Source organism: Cryptomeria japonica, chromosome 1 (assembly GCF_030272615.1).
Source record: "Cryptomeria japonica chromosome 1, Sugi_1.0, whole genome shotgun sequence".
In the NCBI taxonomy this organism is placed as follows: Eukaryota; Viridiplantae; Streptophyta; class Pinopsida; order Cupressales; family Cupressaceae; genus Cryptomeria; species Cryptomeria japonica.
Genome location: NC_081405.1, coordinates 428107364 through 428125190, shown reverse-complemented (window position 1 = coordinate 428125190; position 17827 = coordinate 428107364). Strand labels below are relative to the sequence as shown.

Genomic DNA, 17827 nt, shown 5'->3' with positions numbered 1-17827 from the left:
TGTACTACTTGTTAAGCTACGTTAGTTAAGTATGTTAGTGTCGTCGAGGGTAGTTGTCTGTTGCACGACGGTTCCCCACGGGTGGTAACCGCAACCCTCGACTGTGTCTTTATATATGCTCTTGTTTTCTGGTTACTATTCTATCCTATGGTTATTATCTGACTGTTGATATGCAATATTAATACCACACCCCACGGGTTAAACACTGGGCTCCTAATTGACAAGAAAATGCATTACTTGGGGCAGCAAAGCCTTGACCCCTTCATTTTGTGAAACCAATGGCTTGGACATGATTGGGACACTTATAATACCCCAAAAACAACTTAACTTAATTTGACAAAGCTTGGAAGACAAGAAAGTGAAGTCTTGCACCTACCCGGGCTACTAGGATTAGGGCCTTCCCAATGGAAGTTTACACCCAACCAGCATATTAGCCACTTGGAAACACTTCAAGGACATCAAGTAAGATTGGTTTCTACAAAACAAAGTGACACAAAAGACTTTTGACAGGTTTCACAATGGTCTTATATGACTGTCCTAAGACACTCATGATTTTAGGCTTCCAAATTGGCCTCCACATAAGGTTACACAACATTGACCACTCCAACACTCAACTCAGGGCACCAACACTTGTATTCAGCCTCTAAAAGTCCCTTTCCATCATATTTAGGCATCCAATGGGTCAATTTCTTCTGCTGTTCCACTTATTGCAGCCTTAAGTCACTTTCCTAGGCCTGTCACATAGAGATGCCAGGCCTAGGGCATCAAATATCTCCACCCAAACTCCTCATTCTGCCCTGCAACCAAAGGAATATGAAAGTACATACAAAAAATTAACATTCCACCAAAAATCAGAATTTTCCCACGGTGGACATGGGAGTTATTACAATTTTTGTGTTCAAGCCCTAGGTAAGGAGGGTTTCTGGACTGTTTTCACAAAAAAATCAATATATCACTTAAAACTCAATGAAATGAGCCCAAACTAAAGCCAAATGAAAGGTAACTCTCCCCTCTATCCAAAAATGTCACGTGCAGGTCATGGGGATCCGTACAACTCCGTAGAAATTGACTTTTCTCGAGAAAAAAATGCAGAAATCAGCGTTTATTTATTGAATTTCCATTGTACAAACTACAAAGCACCAACAACCATGCCGCGACCAAGGGGAGGCATATTTAAAGCATTTTGACATCATCCCAACTGATTTAACCACCTTTTAACCAACATGACTAACAAACGCCTAATTACCTTCTCAAACACAAAAAGTTGCTTTTGACAATTTTTGACATTATGAGCAACTTTTGCCTAAAACTCGATCCTAGACCACCATGACTCAAACTCACTTAGATAAGTCCAGATAGATCCCAAAAACCCTTACATACCATTAAACATCAATTTTGACCCATTGAGACTTATTTGTCACAAAACGACAACTTTTGACAATTTGACAATTTGTGAGCAATATTAACAGTATGACCTTAATAGGACTTGACCTAACATTCAATGGTCTCAAATGACCTTATTACATCACATATGGTCTTAAAAGACCTTATTTACAATCTTTATCCATCAAAACACAAAAACTTCATAATTCGCCTCATAGATGCCTGATGGTGCCTTGGGTTCTCCTGCACCATACACCCCTTCTAGAAAAGAATTCATGTCCCATGAGGGGTCTCTTTGTCCTGCTCTACCCTTCTTCTCTGCTGCTCCATTTCTTTCCCATGATCTCTGGGCTGCAAATTGCTTCCATAGAATCAAAGTCTCATGCCTAGCACTGTAGCCTCTGTGCACTCCTTTCCATGGTTGGTTGCTTGCAACTAGGCCTGCACTTGACTTGTTATCCCTATGTACTGTCATCTCTGTCTGAACACCTGCATTCAAAACCTTACTTGCTGCTCCTTGAACTGTTGCAATGGCAGAAAATGATTTCTTTTCAATTCTTGTTGGCTCTAGAGGACAAACAATGGTCCCCACTTTGATTGCACCTCCATCCTTCCAACCACCTTGTGGCTTCTTATAGACTTGCTCTTGGACCCTCTTCTGATCCACCTTAGGCTTCACCACCCGATCCCCATCCTTCAAAACTGAAACCACCTTTAAATTCTGATTTTTGGCAACCTCATTCCTTGAGGTATCTTCAACTTCCTTGGTCTCTCCTTCATTGTCTTTCACAAATTCTTTCTAACCCAGCAAGATGATCTTGGCTCCCTTCTTTGCTTCAGCATCCTCTTGTAATGGTGTCAACACAAAAGTTCTCCCATCCTTCTTGATGGTGTATGTGTTAGCATATCCATCATAGCCTATCAAATTGCCATGGCCTTCCTAAAAGTAGTTGACTACAATCCATGGGCAAAATGTTAGACAAAACCCTATCCTTATATTCTCCAATCTGAAAATCAACATAAGCTTGTTCATCTACCAAAAGTGATTGAGTATCACTTACCCAAGATGCTTTGAAAGGAGTGTGATGAGGAATTATTCCCAAGTTCAATTTATCCATTATTTCCTTAGACACCATATTATTTGTTGAACCAGAATCTATTACCATCTTACATACTTTACCTTTTCTTTTGCAATTGGTTCTGAAGAGTGATCTCCTTTGTGTAATCTCCTTGTCCTTGGGCTTGTTCAAGAGCGTCCTCCTTAGCATCAATGCTTCTCCAATTTCTGGTTCACATCCTCTTGGAGAATTAACACTTCCTTCATCCTCTTCTTGCACAAGTTGAACCCTTTTCGCACCTCTTCTTTCACCTCCTGAGGATGAACGTTGTCTTTCTGGACACTTGAATGTTGGATGACCAACTTCATTACAATTGTAGCATCTTCCTGTGAATGTAGTTGAACGTCTACCTCCTCCAAACCTACCTCTTGTGCCTCTAAATCCTCCTCTGAAATCAGTAGCTTGTTCTTTACCTTTGCTTGTGTCTCCTTGGTCTTCTTGAGGCTGTCTTGTTCCTCTTCTTCTGTTGGTGTTTCCTCTACCTCATCCTTGTCTCTCTTGCCTTCTTTGCAACTTGTCCTCAGTCTTCATAGCCAACTTATAGCACTCCTTTATTGTTCTTGGTGTTGTGAGACTAAGTTCATCTTGAATATTGTACCTCAGCCCATTAGGGTACCTTGCCACCTTTTCTTCATCATCTTCCTCATGTGCTGCTCTTATATCCAACTTATGAAATTCCTTAGTGTATGCTTGCACATCCATATCTTTTGCTTTTAGATTTTGGAGCCTCTTCTATAACTGAACATTGTAGTCATTAGGCAAGAACTTTGCTTTCAACTTCTCCACCATCTTGTTCCATGAAGTTATTTTTGGTTTGTCCTTCTCCCACCTATCAACTTGCACACAATCCCACCATAACAAAGCATGACCTTTCAATCTTGATTTGGCCACCTTAACCATCTAATTTTCTTCCATTTCCACACACTCTAAGTAATTTTCTACAGCCCCATTCGAATCAACGAGCTCTTCACCATCTAATATACCACCATACATTGGTAGATCTGCCTTGGCTTTGTGGTCACCCGCCTTCACTGCCTTCAAGAGCCTAACTGTCCTTTCTTCCTCCGGATCCAACTCTACCTCTTGAGGGACTTCATTTTCACCTTCTTATTGCTCACTTTCAACTTCATTGGTTCTTCTTCTCCATCTTTGGCTTTTAAGGTTGAAACCTTCTCTTTTAGGGCTTTCAATTCCCTAGCAACTGCTGATCCACTTTTTGGAGGCATCTTGCCTTCAACTACCCAAACTCCCTTCTCTCAACTTCAAAGAACCTACTCACTTGCTCTGATACCAATATGATGCAGAGGCGCAAGGAAGGTCCAAACCACTTATCACAAATCTAAGAGTTTAGTGGGGTCTTCTAGTCTTCAACCCCTTCAACCCTTGTTACATCCGGGCTCCTAATTGACAAGAAAATGCATTACTTGGGGCAGCAAAGCCTTAACCCCTTCATTTTGTGAAACCAATGGCTTGGACATGATTGGGACACTTATAATATCCCAAAAACAACTTAACTTAATTTGACAAAGCTTGAAAGACAAGAAAGTGAAGTCTTGCACCTACCCGGGCTACTAGGATTAGGGCCTTCCCAATGGAAGTTTACACTTAACCAGCATATTAGCCACTTGGAAACACTTCAAGGACATCAAGTAAGATTGGTTTCTACAAAACAAAGTGACACAAAAGACTTTTGACAGGTTTCACAATGGTCTTATATGACTGTCCTAAGACACTCATGATTTTAGGCTTCCAAATTGGCCTCCACATAAGGTTACACAACATTGACCACTCCAACACTCAACTCAGGGCACCAACACTTGTATTCAGCCTCTAAAAGTCCCTTTCCATCATATTTAGGCATCCAATGGGTCAATTTCTTCTGCTGTTCCACTTATTGCAGCCTTAAGTCACCTTCCTAGGCCTGTCACATAGAGATGCCAGGCCTAGGGCAATAAATATCTCCACCCAAACTCCTCATTCTGCCCTGCAACCAAAGGAATATGAAAGTACATACAAAAAACTAACATTCCACCAAAAATAAGAATTTTCCCATGGTGGACATGGGAGTTATTACAATTTTTGTGTTCAAGCCCTAGGTAAGGAGGGTTTCTCGACTGTTTTTACAAAAAATTCAATATTTCACTCAAAACTCAATGAAATGAGCCCAAACCAAAGCCAAATGAAAGGTAACTCTCCCCTCTTTCCAAAAATGTCACGTGTAGGTTATGGGGATCCGTACAACTCCGTACAAATTGACTATTCTAGAGAAAAACGTAAGAAAAATGCAGAAATTAGAGTTTATTGATTGAATTTCCGCTATAAAAAGCACCAACAGGCAACAACCATGGCTCGACCAAGGGGAGGCATATTTAAAGCATTTTGACATCATCCCAACTGATATAACCACCTTTTTAACCAACATGACTAAGAAACACTTAACTACCTTCTCAAACACAAAAAGTTGCTTTTGACAATTTTTGACAATATGAGCAACTTTTGCCTAAAAATTGATCCTAGACCAAACCATGACTCAAATTCACTTAGATAAGTCCAAATAGATCCAAAAAACCCATATATACCAATAAATATCAATTTTGACCCATTGAGACTTATTTCTCACAAAACGACAACTTTTGACAATTTGACAATTTTTGAGCAATATTAACAGTATGACCCTAATAGGACTTGACCTAACATCCAATGGTCTCAAATGACCTTATTACACAACATATGGTCTTAAAAGACCTTATTTACAACCTTTATCCATCAAAACACAAAAACTTCATAATTTGCCTCATAGACGCCTGACGGTGCCTTGGGTGTTCCTGCACTAGCATTCTTCTCATTTTTGTCCTTAAATCGTTGAATTATATACTGAAATGGGGGGCCTTTAGTGAAGCGAATAGTGAGTAAAATACAAGAGGCATTTCACAAGGCTAAGGCGTGTTTTAAATTTCCCCCTAATTCGCCGAAATTTTTGCCAAGGCTTATGGTCAAGTGAAAAGGTGAACCAAGCCTAGGCGATTTTCACATTACCTCCCTCATTCGCTGAAAAGAATACTGAAAATGGGGGTCCTTCCTAGCGTTTATGTTTAAGATGGCCTTAGTTACATTTCATGGTTTAAAAAGCTGAAAAGAATGCCAAAGGGAGACATAACGCTTTAAGGTCAAAGCTCGAAGCTGATATGAGCGAAGTTCGCATGCCTTGGGGATTTAAGTCAAAATACTTTTAACTCCCATTTCGCGTTTAAATCACCAATGCAAATACCAATAAAAGGTGGCGATATTAAAGTTGAGGCAAATTAAAATCGAAGCATTTAAAAGTGAAATGCCTTCTTCATCCCGCCCTTTAAAATGCCGAAAGAGACTCGAGCTTCTTAGTAAATAGCCAGTGTTTCATGTTGAGGCTCGAAAGGGGTATTCCGAAGTGAGCAAGTCGAACAGGGGCGTGGGAAATGAAGGTTCATTTTCATTCTGCCTTTCACTCGTTGAGTAAAATGCTGAAATTCCTCAAATGACCAAAGGAAGTCAATGAAAAGAAGGGCGGGAATCGAACGAAATAGGTTTGCATGTTTTTTTAGAAGCCAAGGTGCCTTCAAAAGCCCCTCCAAAGTGTTAAGCTGGAATTCATAAATGAATTTGGGGCGCAAAAGTGAAATAAAAGAGTTGTCATCACCGAACAAAATGACCAAAGGGAGATCGAAATGATGAAGTAAGAGAGGTTCAAATAAAGAAAAAAAATATATATATACAGCCGTGAGAGCCACCGAACCCAAGGGCATTTTGTTCAAACAAAGGAAGGCTTCAAGAGGGAGTTCATAGAGGAAAACGCATTTCAACCCAAAATCGTGCCTTCAACAAAACATTGCAGCACTCTAGGTATTCCTCTTTGAGTAGTAATTGTAAACGCGTTTTAAAATTCAAGTGAATAGGGTTATTTCAATGCTAGGGCTTGCATGTAGTTTACTTTCAGGAATCAAACTTAGGGGCAAACCTTAGTTGTGCAAACACTATCAAAACCTCAACTTGGTAAAATTTTCGGGACCTACAGCCAGGATAGAAAATTTAAAACATTAATCAAGAGGGCTTGCAAATGTCGAAATTTTCCCATCATTTGGCAAAAACAAGTCCAAAATTGCAAAATGCACCAAGCCAACAAAATTTAAACTTAAAGCCGTGCCAAAACCAAGATTCCTAGCCATGCAACAAATCTGGAAAAGTAGAATAGAAACTTACAACACTTTTTTCGAAATTTCACCATTATGTTGTTAATTGCCACTTTGCTGATGATTTTGTTACTAACGCTATTGTTGGGCACCGCTAACCCCATTTTGCATTTAAGACCGCCTTGTAATTCACGTCTTGGTGTGCAGGGTAGATGCCTCCCAAAGCGTTTGATTCCTCTGAGGCTCCTGAAGCACCGAGAACGTTTCAGACTGAAAACCCCCACAAGTTGGAAAAAATGAAATATGAATACCAGGGAGTATTGCGGGACTCCAAAATCTAAAGCAAATGGGAAAATGTGGGGGATACAGACTTCGGGCATATTGATATCCAATAGTTCAGGGACAGAGTGTATGTCGTGGACACCCACTAGAGAGCAAAGAAAATGGTGGAGAGTGGGATAACACAAGTTGCCGGATTCCCGCAAGCTATTCAAAACTATGAGCTGATTGTAGAAATCGCCAAGCACTACAAGCTAGACGACAAGATGGTGTTTGTGAACAACACGATGATAGTAGATTTCTCCCCTGAGGCCATTGCAGAGGCTTTCAACATCGCTACCCATGAAGAGGCAATTGTGGTCCCAATGGAGGAGGCTCAAGGAATATACAACCAAAATCCCACCAAGTGTAAGAGCAAAGTGAATGACAAGGTTTAAAGAAAGGAGGCCCCACAGCTCTAGGATCCTCAAAAAGGTATACAGGAGTGAGTTCAATGAAGAATACGGTGACATGGTCACCCTTCTCAACCGTGTCATGGGGTTGCCCCACTCCAATCTGTTTGAGTGGATTTTTTATTACGTACAAGAGGTCTTCGTGGGGAAGATCAAGTTTGATTGGGCTCAAATTATCAACAATAACATTCATGCTTAGCTATTACAATTGGTGGAAAAGAGATATTTTACCATGTCTTCTTATGTGGTGTATATGTTTGCATGACATCCCAAGTTGTTGGGATTAATCCGCCTAGTTAACATTGGAAAGAGGCCCAACCAGATAAAGGTATACGACTGCTACCCTCAGCTGCACTTCTACAACATAAGCCAAAGGGAGAGGAACAATATAGCATATGCAGTGGATCAATATGAGTGCGTGAATGATGCCTTAACCATGCGCATGGTTAGAACTATGCAAGAGGGGCTGCAACAAAGGTTGTCCAAACAAGCAATTACGTTGATATGGAGGTATGGGGCTTGGTTTATCCAGTTTCCTTGATTCTCTTATTTGAGAATCTCAGGCTTTGAGGGCCCTCCATATCAACTTCCCAAGTATCCTACCGATAAGACGGTACTTCTAGAGGTCGTACGACAAGCACATGCAGCTGGGCAAGTTCTTAGAGACAAAAACGTTTCAGGAGTCTCCTTCCCAATGGCGATTGGGGACAACGATGTGTACTTCAAAACCCCTGTGCAAGCCGAGCAGTCGATTGAGGAACTATCTTCATACTGCTTGCAGGAACATTACTGCAGAAAAGGCTTTGATCTTATGGGACTGGGGCAGAAGGCCTATGGCCGCCACTACAAGCACAAAATGGACATAGAAGATTACTGGGCAAGTTGTGTTGGTGATTTTTAGGTCCGCAAGAGGGAAAACTCTAGGCTCAACTTACACCAAATTAGAATTTATGAGTACGCCCGAGTCCCAGACCAACTAGTTGACTATGTAGATTGCGTGCAGCATCAAGCCTATGAGGCCGTAAAGGATTGCCCCCTTGCCTTAATCAATTGGTCTAAAGATCCAGTCACCAGTTTAGAAATCATAATGGAGGGACCCGAGAGATACACTGATGCCTGGATAAATCAGCACATTGAGGAACTAACCCATGATGGGTTACAATTCACCTACAATTTGATGGGAGACCCCGAGTCTCATTCATCAGAGGATGAAGAGGCATCGAGTGCAGCAAAAGGATAGGGTGAAAAGAAGCCTGAAAAGAAACAAAAGAAGGAAAAGGCCAACAAAGTGTCATGGGCATCAAAGAGGTCCTAAAGCAATAAAAGCCAGTCACCCGAGGCTCTCGCTAGAAAGAAATTAACAATAAGGAGACCATTTGCTACAACCTCACCAGAAGATCTCACCGCAACAGAAGATGTGACTGAGGTAGAGCGACAATCTATCCCTCATGTGTAGCAAGCAGATTCAATTGTCATGCAAACATCGGACCAAGAGGAGCCTAATATGCAGAAGCCAGAGGTGTAGGTCATTGATTTGGAGGGCCTCAAAAATCAAATTGAAGAAGGAGAAATTCGGCCCAATGAAGAAAATGGTAAAGAGGGTAATGAAGAGGCTGAAAAAAATGAGGGTAAAAATGAGGATAAAGAGGATGACAAGGACGAGACTCCCTCTTGAAATGAAGAACAACGTGCATTTGAGATTCCCTAGTAGTTACCGAGTGAGGTTGGAGAAAACTCGACCATAGAAAAGGAACAAGATGCTAAGGGGAATCAACTCCTATCCATAGTTGACCAGCCAAGAGAAGAAACATAATCTACTGTAGCTTCAGAAGAGCAGGGTAGAGAGATGGTGGTCACTTCTGGTCAATCGGTACCTCCAGTGTGGTTGAAAGCCCGAACTGAGAAGAAAGTGGCAGTGAGGCCACCTATAAGTCTAGAAGACTTATTTTTCCGAATAGGATATCCTCTGGTTAATGACAAGAAGAAACCCAAAACCTATTCCAAGGTGACTAAGGATGCTCAAAGAAATTGGACAGTACACATTGCTGCCTCACCAGAAGGCAAATTAGCCGAGGAGGTCAGGCTTGCCGATTACAACGTTGTGTCAATCCCAATGGGAAAGGCAACCAAAAGGTCAGACGTGGAAGAATTTAGAGAATTAGTGGAGACAATGCTAGGCCAATCGGAAAAGATGACCGTAGAGAGGGATATGGATAAGGCTCGAGCAAGCCGAGAGCTACATAGATAAGGCTCGAGCAAGTCGAGAGATACATAGATCATCTACTTAAGCCACTGCAACATGCTGAAGAGGCCTATATTCCTCCTGCAACGCTAGCATAGAAGACAACCGCCGAATTTGAAAGGATGAGGGCTTCAGACAGGGTAATGCGAGAATGGTTCAAAAATGGTAACAAAAATGGGAAATCAGACACTCCGTAGTTTGACCTTTTTGGAGCATGAAATAGATCGGACCATCCGAGCAATATCATCCACCAAGGAGGAGCTCAAGAAATTAAGGGAGTTAGTTAACAACTCACTTCTAGTCATGATAGCCTTATTCTGGACATTCTTCAAGATCCCTACAGGCCAGCATATCATCGAACCCCATGAATTCAGCACCTTCGTAAACTGGTACCAAACTATGAGATTAAAGAGGGATCACATGGACCTTTTCGATGATGGATGGGAAGACTTAGATAGCACCTTAGCACGTGTTGGAACTAATTGCATGCAACTTCTGCAGAGTTTGGTTGGCAATTGGAGGCATAAGATGGAATATAACGAGCTAAGACTATGTTGGAAAGGCCAGCTAAAAAATAATGATGGGGCTCCATATACCAAGAATGATATGGTAGTGGCCAGCAAACTGCATTCAACAATGTGAGATTATGAGACCAACATAGAGGATTGAAAGTTGGCACTGCAAATGGTAAAAAAAACATTGTGAGGACATCATGTTCCGAATCAACACCACAGTTACACCCCTTGGACCAAAGATAACAGCCATCTGCATAAGGTTTCAAGAATATGTTCAGGAAGAGTGAGCTACAGGCCGAGATATCTGGAAAATGTACGTAAATGATGAAGATGATTTTTTATTGTAAAAGGGAAAAATATCTACTTTGGGATGACAAAAAGTGCAGTCCCCAAAGTTAGTTATTTCTTCCAACTACCGAAGTACTCTATTTTGTTTTTGAGCTTTGTTTTGTGCAGTTTTTGGGACAACTTTATTGCTGGTGGTTGTTAAGTTAGTTGGAAGGGGGGGGTGAGTTCCATATTTACTAGGCATGGTTGCACATGTTGTATGGATGAATCTGGGCCACATGTTTAGTTAAATCTGTTCTCTCCTATTTTTGGTAAGAAGTTAAAGAATTGTTCTTGAAACTTTGACAAAATTTATACAGAATTGATGAAAAGCAAATCTGTGTTTATTTTCTTGAGTGCATGGTTCCCCTTCTTCCAAATTTTAATTTCTGTTATGCATTTCAGTTTCTTTGGGTTGATATTTGATGGAAATTTTCTGTTCATACCATTAAGGATTAGCTGATTGTTAATCCCCTTGTATGGTTAGTCTGGACATTTTAAAGAGTTTAGTTCGACTACTTAATGCTTAGTTGGATGAATATTTTGAATTCAACATATGTATGTAGTAGTTTGAAAATCAAGTTATCTCTTGAAGATTACACCGGTTCTGTCTAGTTGTGTTTAATTGGCAAAACAAAGGATGGTAATTTGAAATTTCTGTCTATTTGCCCAAAGATGTTTTAGTTAAAGTAGCTCAGTTTCTTTCTCTTACTCTTTTCTATTTGTTTTGCAAATCTGAAGTCGATACTCCAAAATAGCATCATGTCTAATGGAAATCTGATGAGTAGAAGACTTGTAAAGTCTTAAGAATGACTTGCAGAACCTTTCCAAAGCCAATCTTTATCGCAAGTGTAAGTCCCCTCGTGTTTACCAACAAAACACATCAATTGCTAGGTTATCCTAAGCCGTCAAGACCTGACAGTTGGAACCTTAAGGTTGTCCCCTTTGACCATTTAAAACAACATTAGGGATTTCCTTATTCAAGAGAGGATAGGATACTTAGCATTCTATTATGTGCTGACCGAAAGAGTAGCAGTACAATTTCCCTCATCAACGGGGTGTTAAAGCTTGCCAAAAATCTAGTCTTCCATGAGTGTACAAAACATTTTGCACTTCTTTGTCATTTCATACGACAACTTGTTGAAGATGGATCGGTAGTGTTGTAGTATGTTCCAATTGAGGATCAGATTGTAGACATTCTTACCAAGTCCCTGAGTCTGGACAAATTCTTAAAATTTAGGGGCAAACTTCGTGTAGTTAGTAGAATGACCATTAAGGGAGAGTATTAAAGTAATATTGTTATATTTAGCTTATAATGGTCATTTAAGTTGTTTAGCTAGTCTTGGTAACTTTCTTTAATTTATTTCATTCTTGATCATTTCTGTTTTAGAAATATTGTTTTTTCTCTCTATTTAAGGAGTCTTCTCCTCCTTTGTAATTAATCGATTATCATTTCAAGCTCGAGAGAAATTGGAAGAAAGAAATGCTTCTTGGATATATTACCATGTTACTTAATTGGCAAAAAGGTTAGGTGCACTTGACTATGGTTCATTTTGAAATTTGATTTAGGAATGAAATGCTTGTAGAATTATCTAGGGCATGTTTTTGTGGGCAGATTCATTTGAAATCAATCATGAGCATGCTTGGGGAATTCTAGCTCGGTCAAAGGAATTCCAATGACGGGCAACAATTCCATGCATTTCATTTGACTTTGAAGAAAAGGACATTTTATATCTAGACTCTAACAACATGGTTACACAAATAGGAACAAAGTGGTGATATAAAAACTGGTGATTATGCTCTCAATTTTTTCTTTGGCATATAAGTGGATTACTGCTTTTATGTTAAGCATGGATATCGAACCTCATTGGCATTTAGGGAGGAGTCAATATTTACTTGGTTCTTCTTTACAAAATTGTATTTTGCTTGTGACACTACCATTTTTGGAACAACCGAGTCAACATAATTTTTATTATTATAACGAAATAGACAACTTTAACTTTATTTAGTAAATTATGCTTTCTTGAATCTATGATAATTTTTTTAATATTTATGAATTAATACTTTAATTATATTTAATACTTATTATTAATATTTGACACATTAAATTTTTTTTGAGTATAGCTATATATTTATATAGTATAATTTTTAGACTGTAAATATGTATATATTTTATTTGTATAGACATACCTAGAATGTATCCAACCAACCACCCTCCTGCCTGCCTCCCCCAATAATTTTCCCAGACTGGCATGCCTTACCTATGTACCCATGTACCCATGCCCAATTCCGATTCAGCAACTAAGATATATTATTGAAAGAGCAATAATCATTGTATAGGGAAGCAACAACACAAACCCTAAAATGATTTATGCGAACATAAATTCATTATTACATTATTTGATGAAGTAAAAAAAAATCATTAAACTACTTTACTACTAAGCATATCACTAAGACTGGTATTTCCATTATACCCATATGTTTACAAACACTAACAGATACGCAAATACGAGATTTTTTTTCTGGTGAATGCTATTATAACTCTTAATAGCTAGAAGAATGTAAATTAAGCATTCTCTTTATGATACTGGTTGTCATACTTGTCAAATACTAAATAGCATTTATGGTTGGTACATGCTTCTCAACAAAACAAAAAATTCTCTACTCAAGAACTTTTGATGAAGTGTAATCAAAGCTGCTTCGGTACAAATATGGTCTCAAATATGGATACGATGAATTTTAAAGATTCCCTTATACAGATTTGGGTAGATATGACAATTGTAAAAATATACATATCCTCAATTATTTGTAGTTATGTATCCAAGGGAATAGGACATTCTTAAAAAAATATATTTTTTCTATTTTCATATATATCTGGCTTTTAGATTTTACTTTATATTGTTTATTATGTTATATTATGTTTGTGTCTTGAGGATTTGTATAAATTTGTGAGAGAACAGCTTTTTATGTTTTAATTGGAAATGTTTAATGCTTTTTCAGAAACCCTAAACTAGATATGACACCATTAGTGTGGTGCCGTATCGAGATGTATTGGATATGGCCCAGATATAGGCTAGTAGATATGTTTCGATACAGGATCCAGGGGTATAGGTATGTGAATGTAGTATCTGATACTTGGATACATGTATCCATAAAACAGGTGGGAGAGGAGGGCTGGAGGTATCTGACAATTCTGAGTGTAATATATTAGTAAATAAGTTATTAAGTTGGGTTTTGTTTGATTTAGAACTAGCTTATTTCATCAACCTATCTTGTTTGATAGTAATTGGTAAATTGTTCTTTGGCAGTTATAATTACCACATTATAACTAGTAATTATAATTTATTATTTTGTGGTTATGCAGTTATAATTAACACATTATAACTAGTAATTATAATTAATTATTTTGTGTTTATTGGACATCCGAGTAGTAAATTAATCAGAGCATATGCAACCACAAAAAACAACAGATACAGCAGTCTTATTCTGTTGACATCTGTAAGAAATGGACTACCTAAAAAGTAATAAATAATTCAATCCTCACATATCCTTTTATACAAAGTCTCCAGGAATGGTTTTGCTTGCAATATGACAATTTTCTCCTCCCCTACATGCACTAAAAATCTGCATCTCCATTTAGGTTATTCTGTTTATACCAAAAATGTCTTATTTTCCTAGATATTGTTTCTAGACTAAATTGCGAATTTATTACTGACATGATGTTCACTTGCAAGAAAGATGGTTTCTACTATGGTCCTTAAGTGTCTGAGTAGGCTTCCAATCCTTTTCCTTTCATAGGGGTTGAAAGATCATATATGTGGATGCCTTGCTTCAAGGCCATCCATTAAGGTAATCTTTAGTAGCACAGAAATAGCTCAGGTGTAGATAATTGAATTGTTTAGTTAGTTATGAATCCATTTGGCAGGTGCTTTTTTAAAAAAAACTGTTTGAAGTCCTGTCATTTTGTTTTGGTCCAGATTTCTAATCTTTACTTTTGCTGAATATACTTGTGTTAGACCTTGGTACAGAACTTGCTTTCTCTTCACCAATTTCTTTTTCTGTGTGACAGCAATGGGAGGGCTTGATTGATTTGCTGGGATCAGAGAATGAAGCTGCTGGAGGACTTGCATTTCTTCATAAGTATGCCACTTGTTTTAGAATCCAAGGGTAGCTTGTAGGTGTCTTAGACTACAAATCGCAACTACCTTTTTCACCTGTTCTGTTTAATTACTGTACATAATATAGTTCACTATTCCTTTCTTGCTTATTAAGAATTTTAATGCTTGCTTGTTTTTTTATTTTGTATACTCTGATGATAATCAACAAACTAGATATAGGGACTTCAAGAAGGCTCTTCGGTTTGTGCAAGATGCACGCTCAAATGAAACAAACAATCAAAAAGTTACTGGAGCTGCACGGAAGGCTGTCAGTTCTTTGATGCAGGTAACCTACTCAACACACTAATTTTTATTTTGTTGCATATCTCTTCCTTTACAAATTTTAATAACAAAGTTTGCAGGTTTCCACTCCTTCAATGTGTAACCATTTCATCAAACAGTTTCTGTGCATTCCTTTGGAGAGTTTTCTAATTGGCAATGTATATGATGGATGGTCTTTTTGATTTCGGAACAAGTTTCAATTACAATAATCATGCATTAATGTAATATCCCTTGCTAAACTGCCCTTAACTTGCTGATTTAAGGCTCAATGAATATCGTCAAACACTTGTCATGAATCCTCTAATTTGCTGTCATTTGTTTTCAGATTGATTGATTTTTGTGTTTTTTGAATAAATCTGACTTATTTCTCTTCTCTCAGCACTCAGTCATTTTGTCAATCCATCTCCACAACTGCTGTATACTTGTTTGTTTGTATTAGAATGGCATATAAAGTTTACACAAATTGAAATAGACTCAAATGAAAGTATTCAAATGACTGAAACTAGATGGAGAAGCAATGCAACTATTTTTTAGTGTTCTGGAATAATGATAATTGACTGAAATTGGCAGCTACAGCTGATGGGTAATTCTTTTAAACACTTAAATATGCAAACTAACCATACTATGGTAAGCCACAGCACTAGGTAACTTCCCATGCAACCTAATTAATGCAATAAGATAGCTGGTATGCGTCTACAGTCAAGGGACATTAAGGCGAACACTTGGCAAGCAACTCACCCATGCAAATGAACACCTACAGCAAGAAGGCATTTTAACAAACATATCATAGGAAACCTCAATTTCCTTTCATATACAATGATGTATAAGCTGATTATGATCTGATCGCCAAAACTTTGGCTTGCAATGAGAATCGACTATGACTTGATCGTTATGCAATGGCAAATATTAGCAGCAATTACAACTGAAATACAGATGCAGACATTAAGAACCTGGAATAATGACCAGATGGCAGCAATCAAATAGTCTCCAATGAAAGATCTCACAATAATCTGATAATTAGCTCCTTAACCCTTGTAAAATCCAGAATATAATCCCTTCCACGACACTAAACTGCAGATTTCATAGATATCACTGTTCATGTGTACTGTAGCGCTGGTACTGTAGCGTGGCACTGTTCACGTGTACTGTAGCAGCCCGTACAAATTTTAATATGCAGATGATTAATCTTTTACATATTTTGATCTGCGGATAGATATGCACGAAACCCTTGTGTTCTTTGTATTTCTTTTCCAATTTAGCACAAATAGAACCTCTGTATGAAGCTCTCCTGCAAGCCAAATTCAATGGATATTTCACCACCTCAAATGGCTGTTACAATGAAGTAGCTACGCACTCCAATGCCAAAAAGCTCTGAAAACTTGCAGAAACCCTTGGTCTCTCCAAATCCCAATGCTCTCCAAATCAAGTTGAAAGAAAACCAATAACATAATAAGTTCAATTTCTCTTGCAAAGCCTTATATGCCGTCATGAGGTTCAATTTCCTCTAAAAAGCATTTTTAAATAACATTTAAACTTAGGAAATCCCCTTAATTTCTCATTAATATTGGACCCTATATTTAATTGTAATAATGGCCCCCCTTCGATGATGACTTGACCCTCAAGTATTAAGTTAAGTTATAACTTAATAATATAACCTTTTAATTAATAATCATCACTTAGGCCAATTAAATATTAATAACTCCCCAAATACTTATTATTTTGCTATGCCATCTGAAATGGAACACTGCTAATCACCGTGTGACCATATGCCCTGCTAAAAAAAGAAAGGGTCCTTCTCGATCAACCTCTGACTTACTATAAATAGTAAGTATAGCAATTGAATTCCAAATGAAGCCAAACGAAAGCCAAAACGAAACATACTGAATTCTGGAGAAGACAAAAACCTCTATTGACCAAGTCTCTGCCTTAGAAGATCCTCTGTCCACACTCATTAGCCTACGAGGGTCAAAATGATAGGCTAATCTACCTGACACTGATGTCTAGCTAGAAGGGGACATCACAATTAAACTTGAAAGCAACATATCACATACTCGCTGCACATATCCAAAATCTATTAATAACATGTCAGTTTTACAATCTGCTGGTTTGAGTTTCAGTGTACAGAATATTATCAAATGCAAATTCTGACCTCTATTTCAGGATCCTTCATAACAATATGTGTTAATTCCAAGATCTAGCATTCAACCTCCAAAGAATTTCTGCAACTTTCAGTGGGCCCACCAAGGTTTGGATAGGCTTCATCTTCCCCTTTGGATTCTTCTTCAATTCTGATCCCAGTCTGCTAAAGTAATTTCCAATTAGCAAGGGACAGTTGTATGAGGTCCACCAGCCAAAAAGGGGTGTCTATAGTGCCAAGTACACCTAGCCAACTCTGGTACTAGCTTCCAAACTCATGCCACAATCTGCTATTTAATTCTTACGCCAGCCATAGTGATCTGTAGCACCCAGCAAATGATCTTCAAAGGTCTTGATTCTGTCCCAAAATGCCACGTCACCATTAATATTTGTGCCTATTCCCTTTACAACTAAAGAATTCCCTCATTTTTATCATGATGCATTCGCTAACATTGCTGATGGCAGATATTTTTTTCTTTTTTGGCAAAGTGCTACCAGAGGGGGTAGTTCCCATTGTATTAGAAGAGAAAAATTTACAAATAAATAGCTGGCTGCAGATTTAAAACTAAAGAATTCCCTTATTTTATTTTTAGTTGACTTCTTGGATGAAAACAGGTCAAAAATCATCATGACTTACTACTCCATAGCTCAAGATCACCGTGACAAAGTCAAACAACGAAAATTGGTGGAGAGTTGAGTTATCTATGAGCAAAGAAGCATAAGTACGGAAATTCACCAAAATTGAGATTAATTGCCCCTTAAAAAGCATG

The 17827-nt window shown here is 38.3% G+C and overlaps 1 protein-coding gene across 3 annotated transcripts in view; it reads left to right on the top strand.

The window, feature by feature from the left end:
* LOC131065063 (nuclear pore complex protein NUP85) overlaps positions 1-17827 on the top strand; it is a 169476-nt gene that overhangs the window by 132089 nt on the left and 19560 nt on the right. For 2 of the 3 annotated variants that reach the window (XM_057999480.2, XM_057999467.2), the window contains 2 exons: positions 14552-14622; positions 14814-14925. In XM_057999480.2, the coding sequence (XP_057855463.2) occupies positions 14552-14622; positions 14814-14925 (183 nt within the window). The remainder of the gene's footprint in view (positions 1-14551; positions 14623-14813; positions 14926-17827) is intronic. The other variant, XM_057999472.2, reaches the window with a different exon arrangement.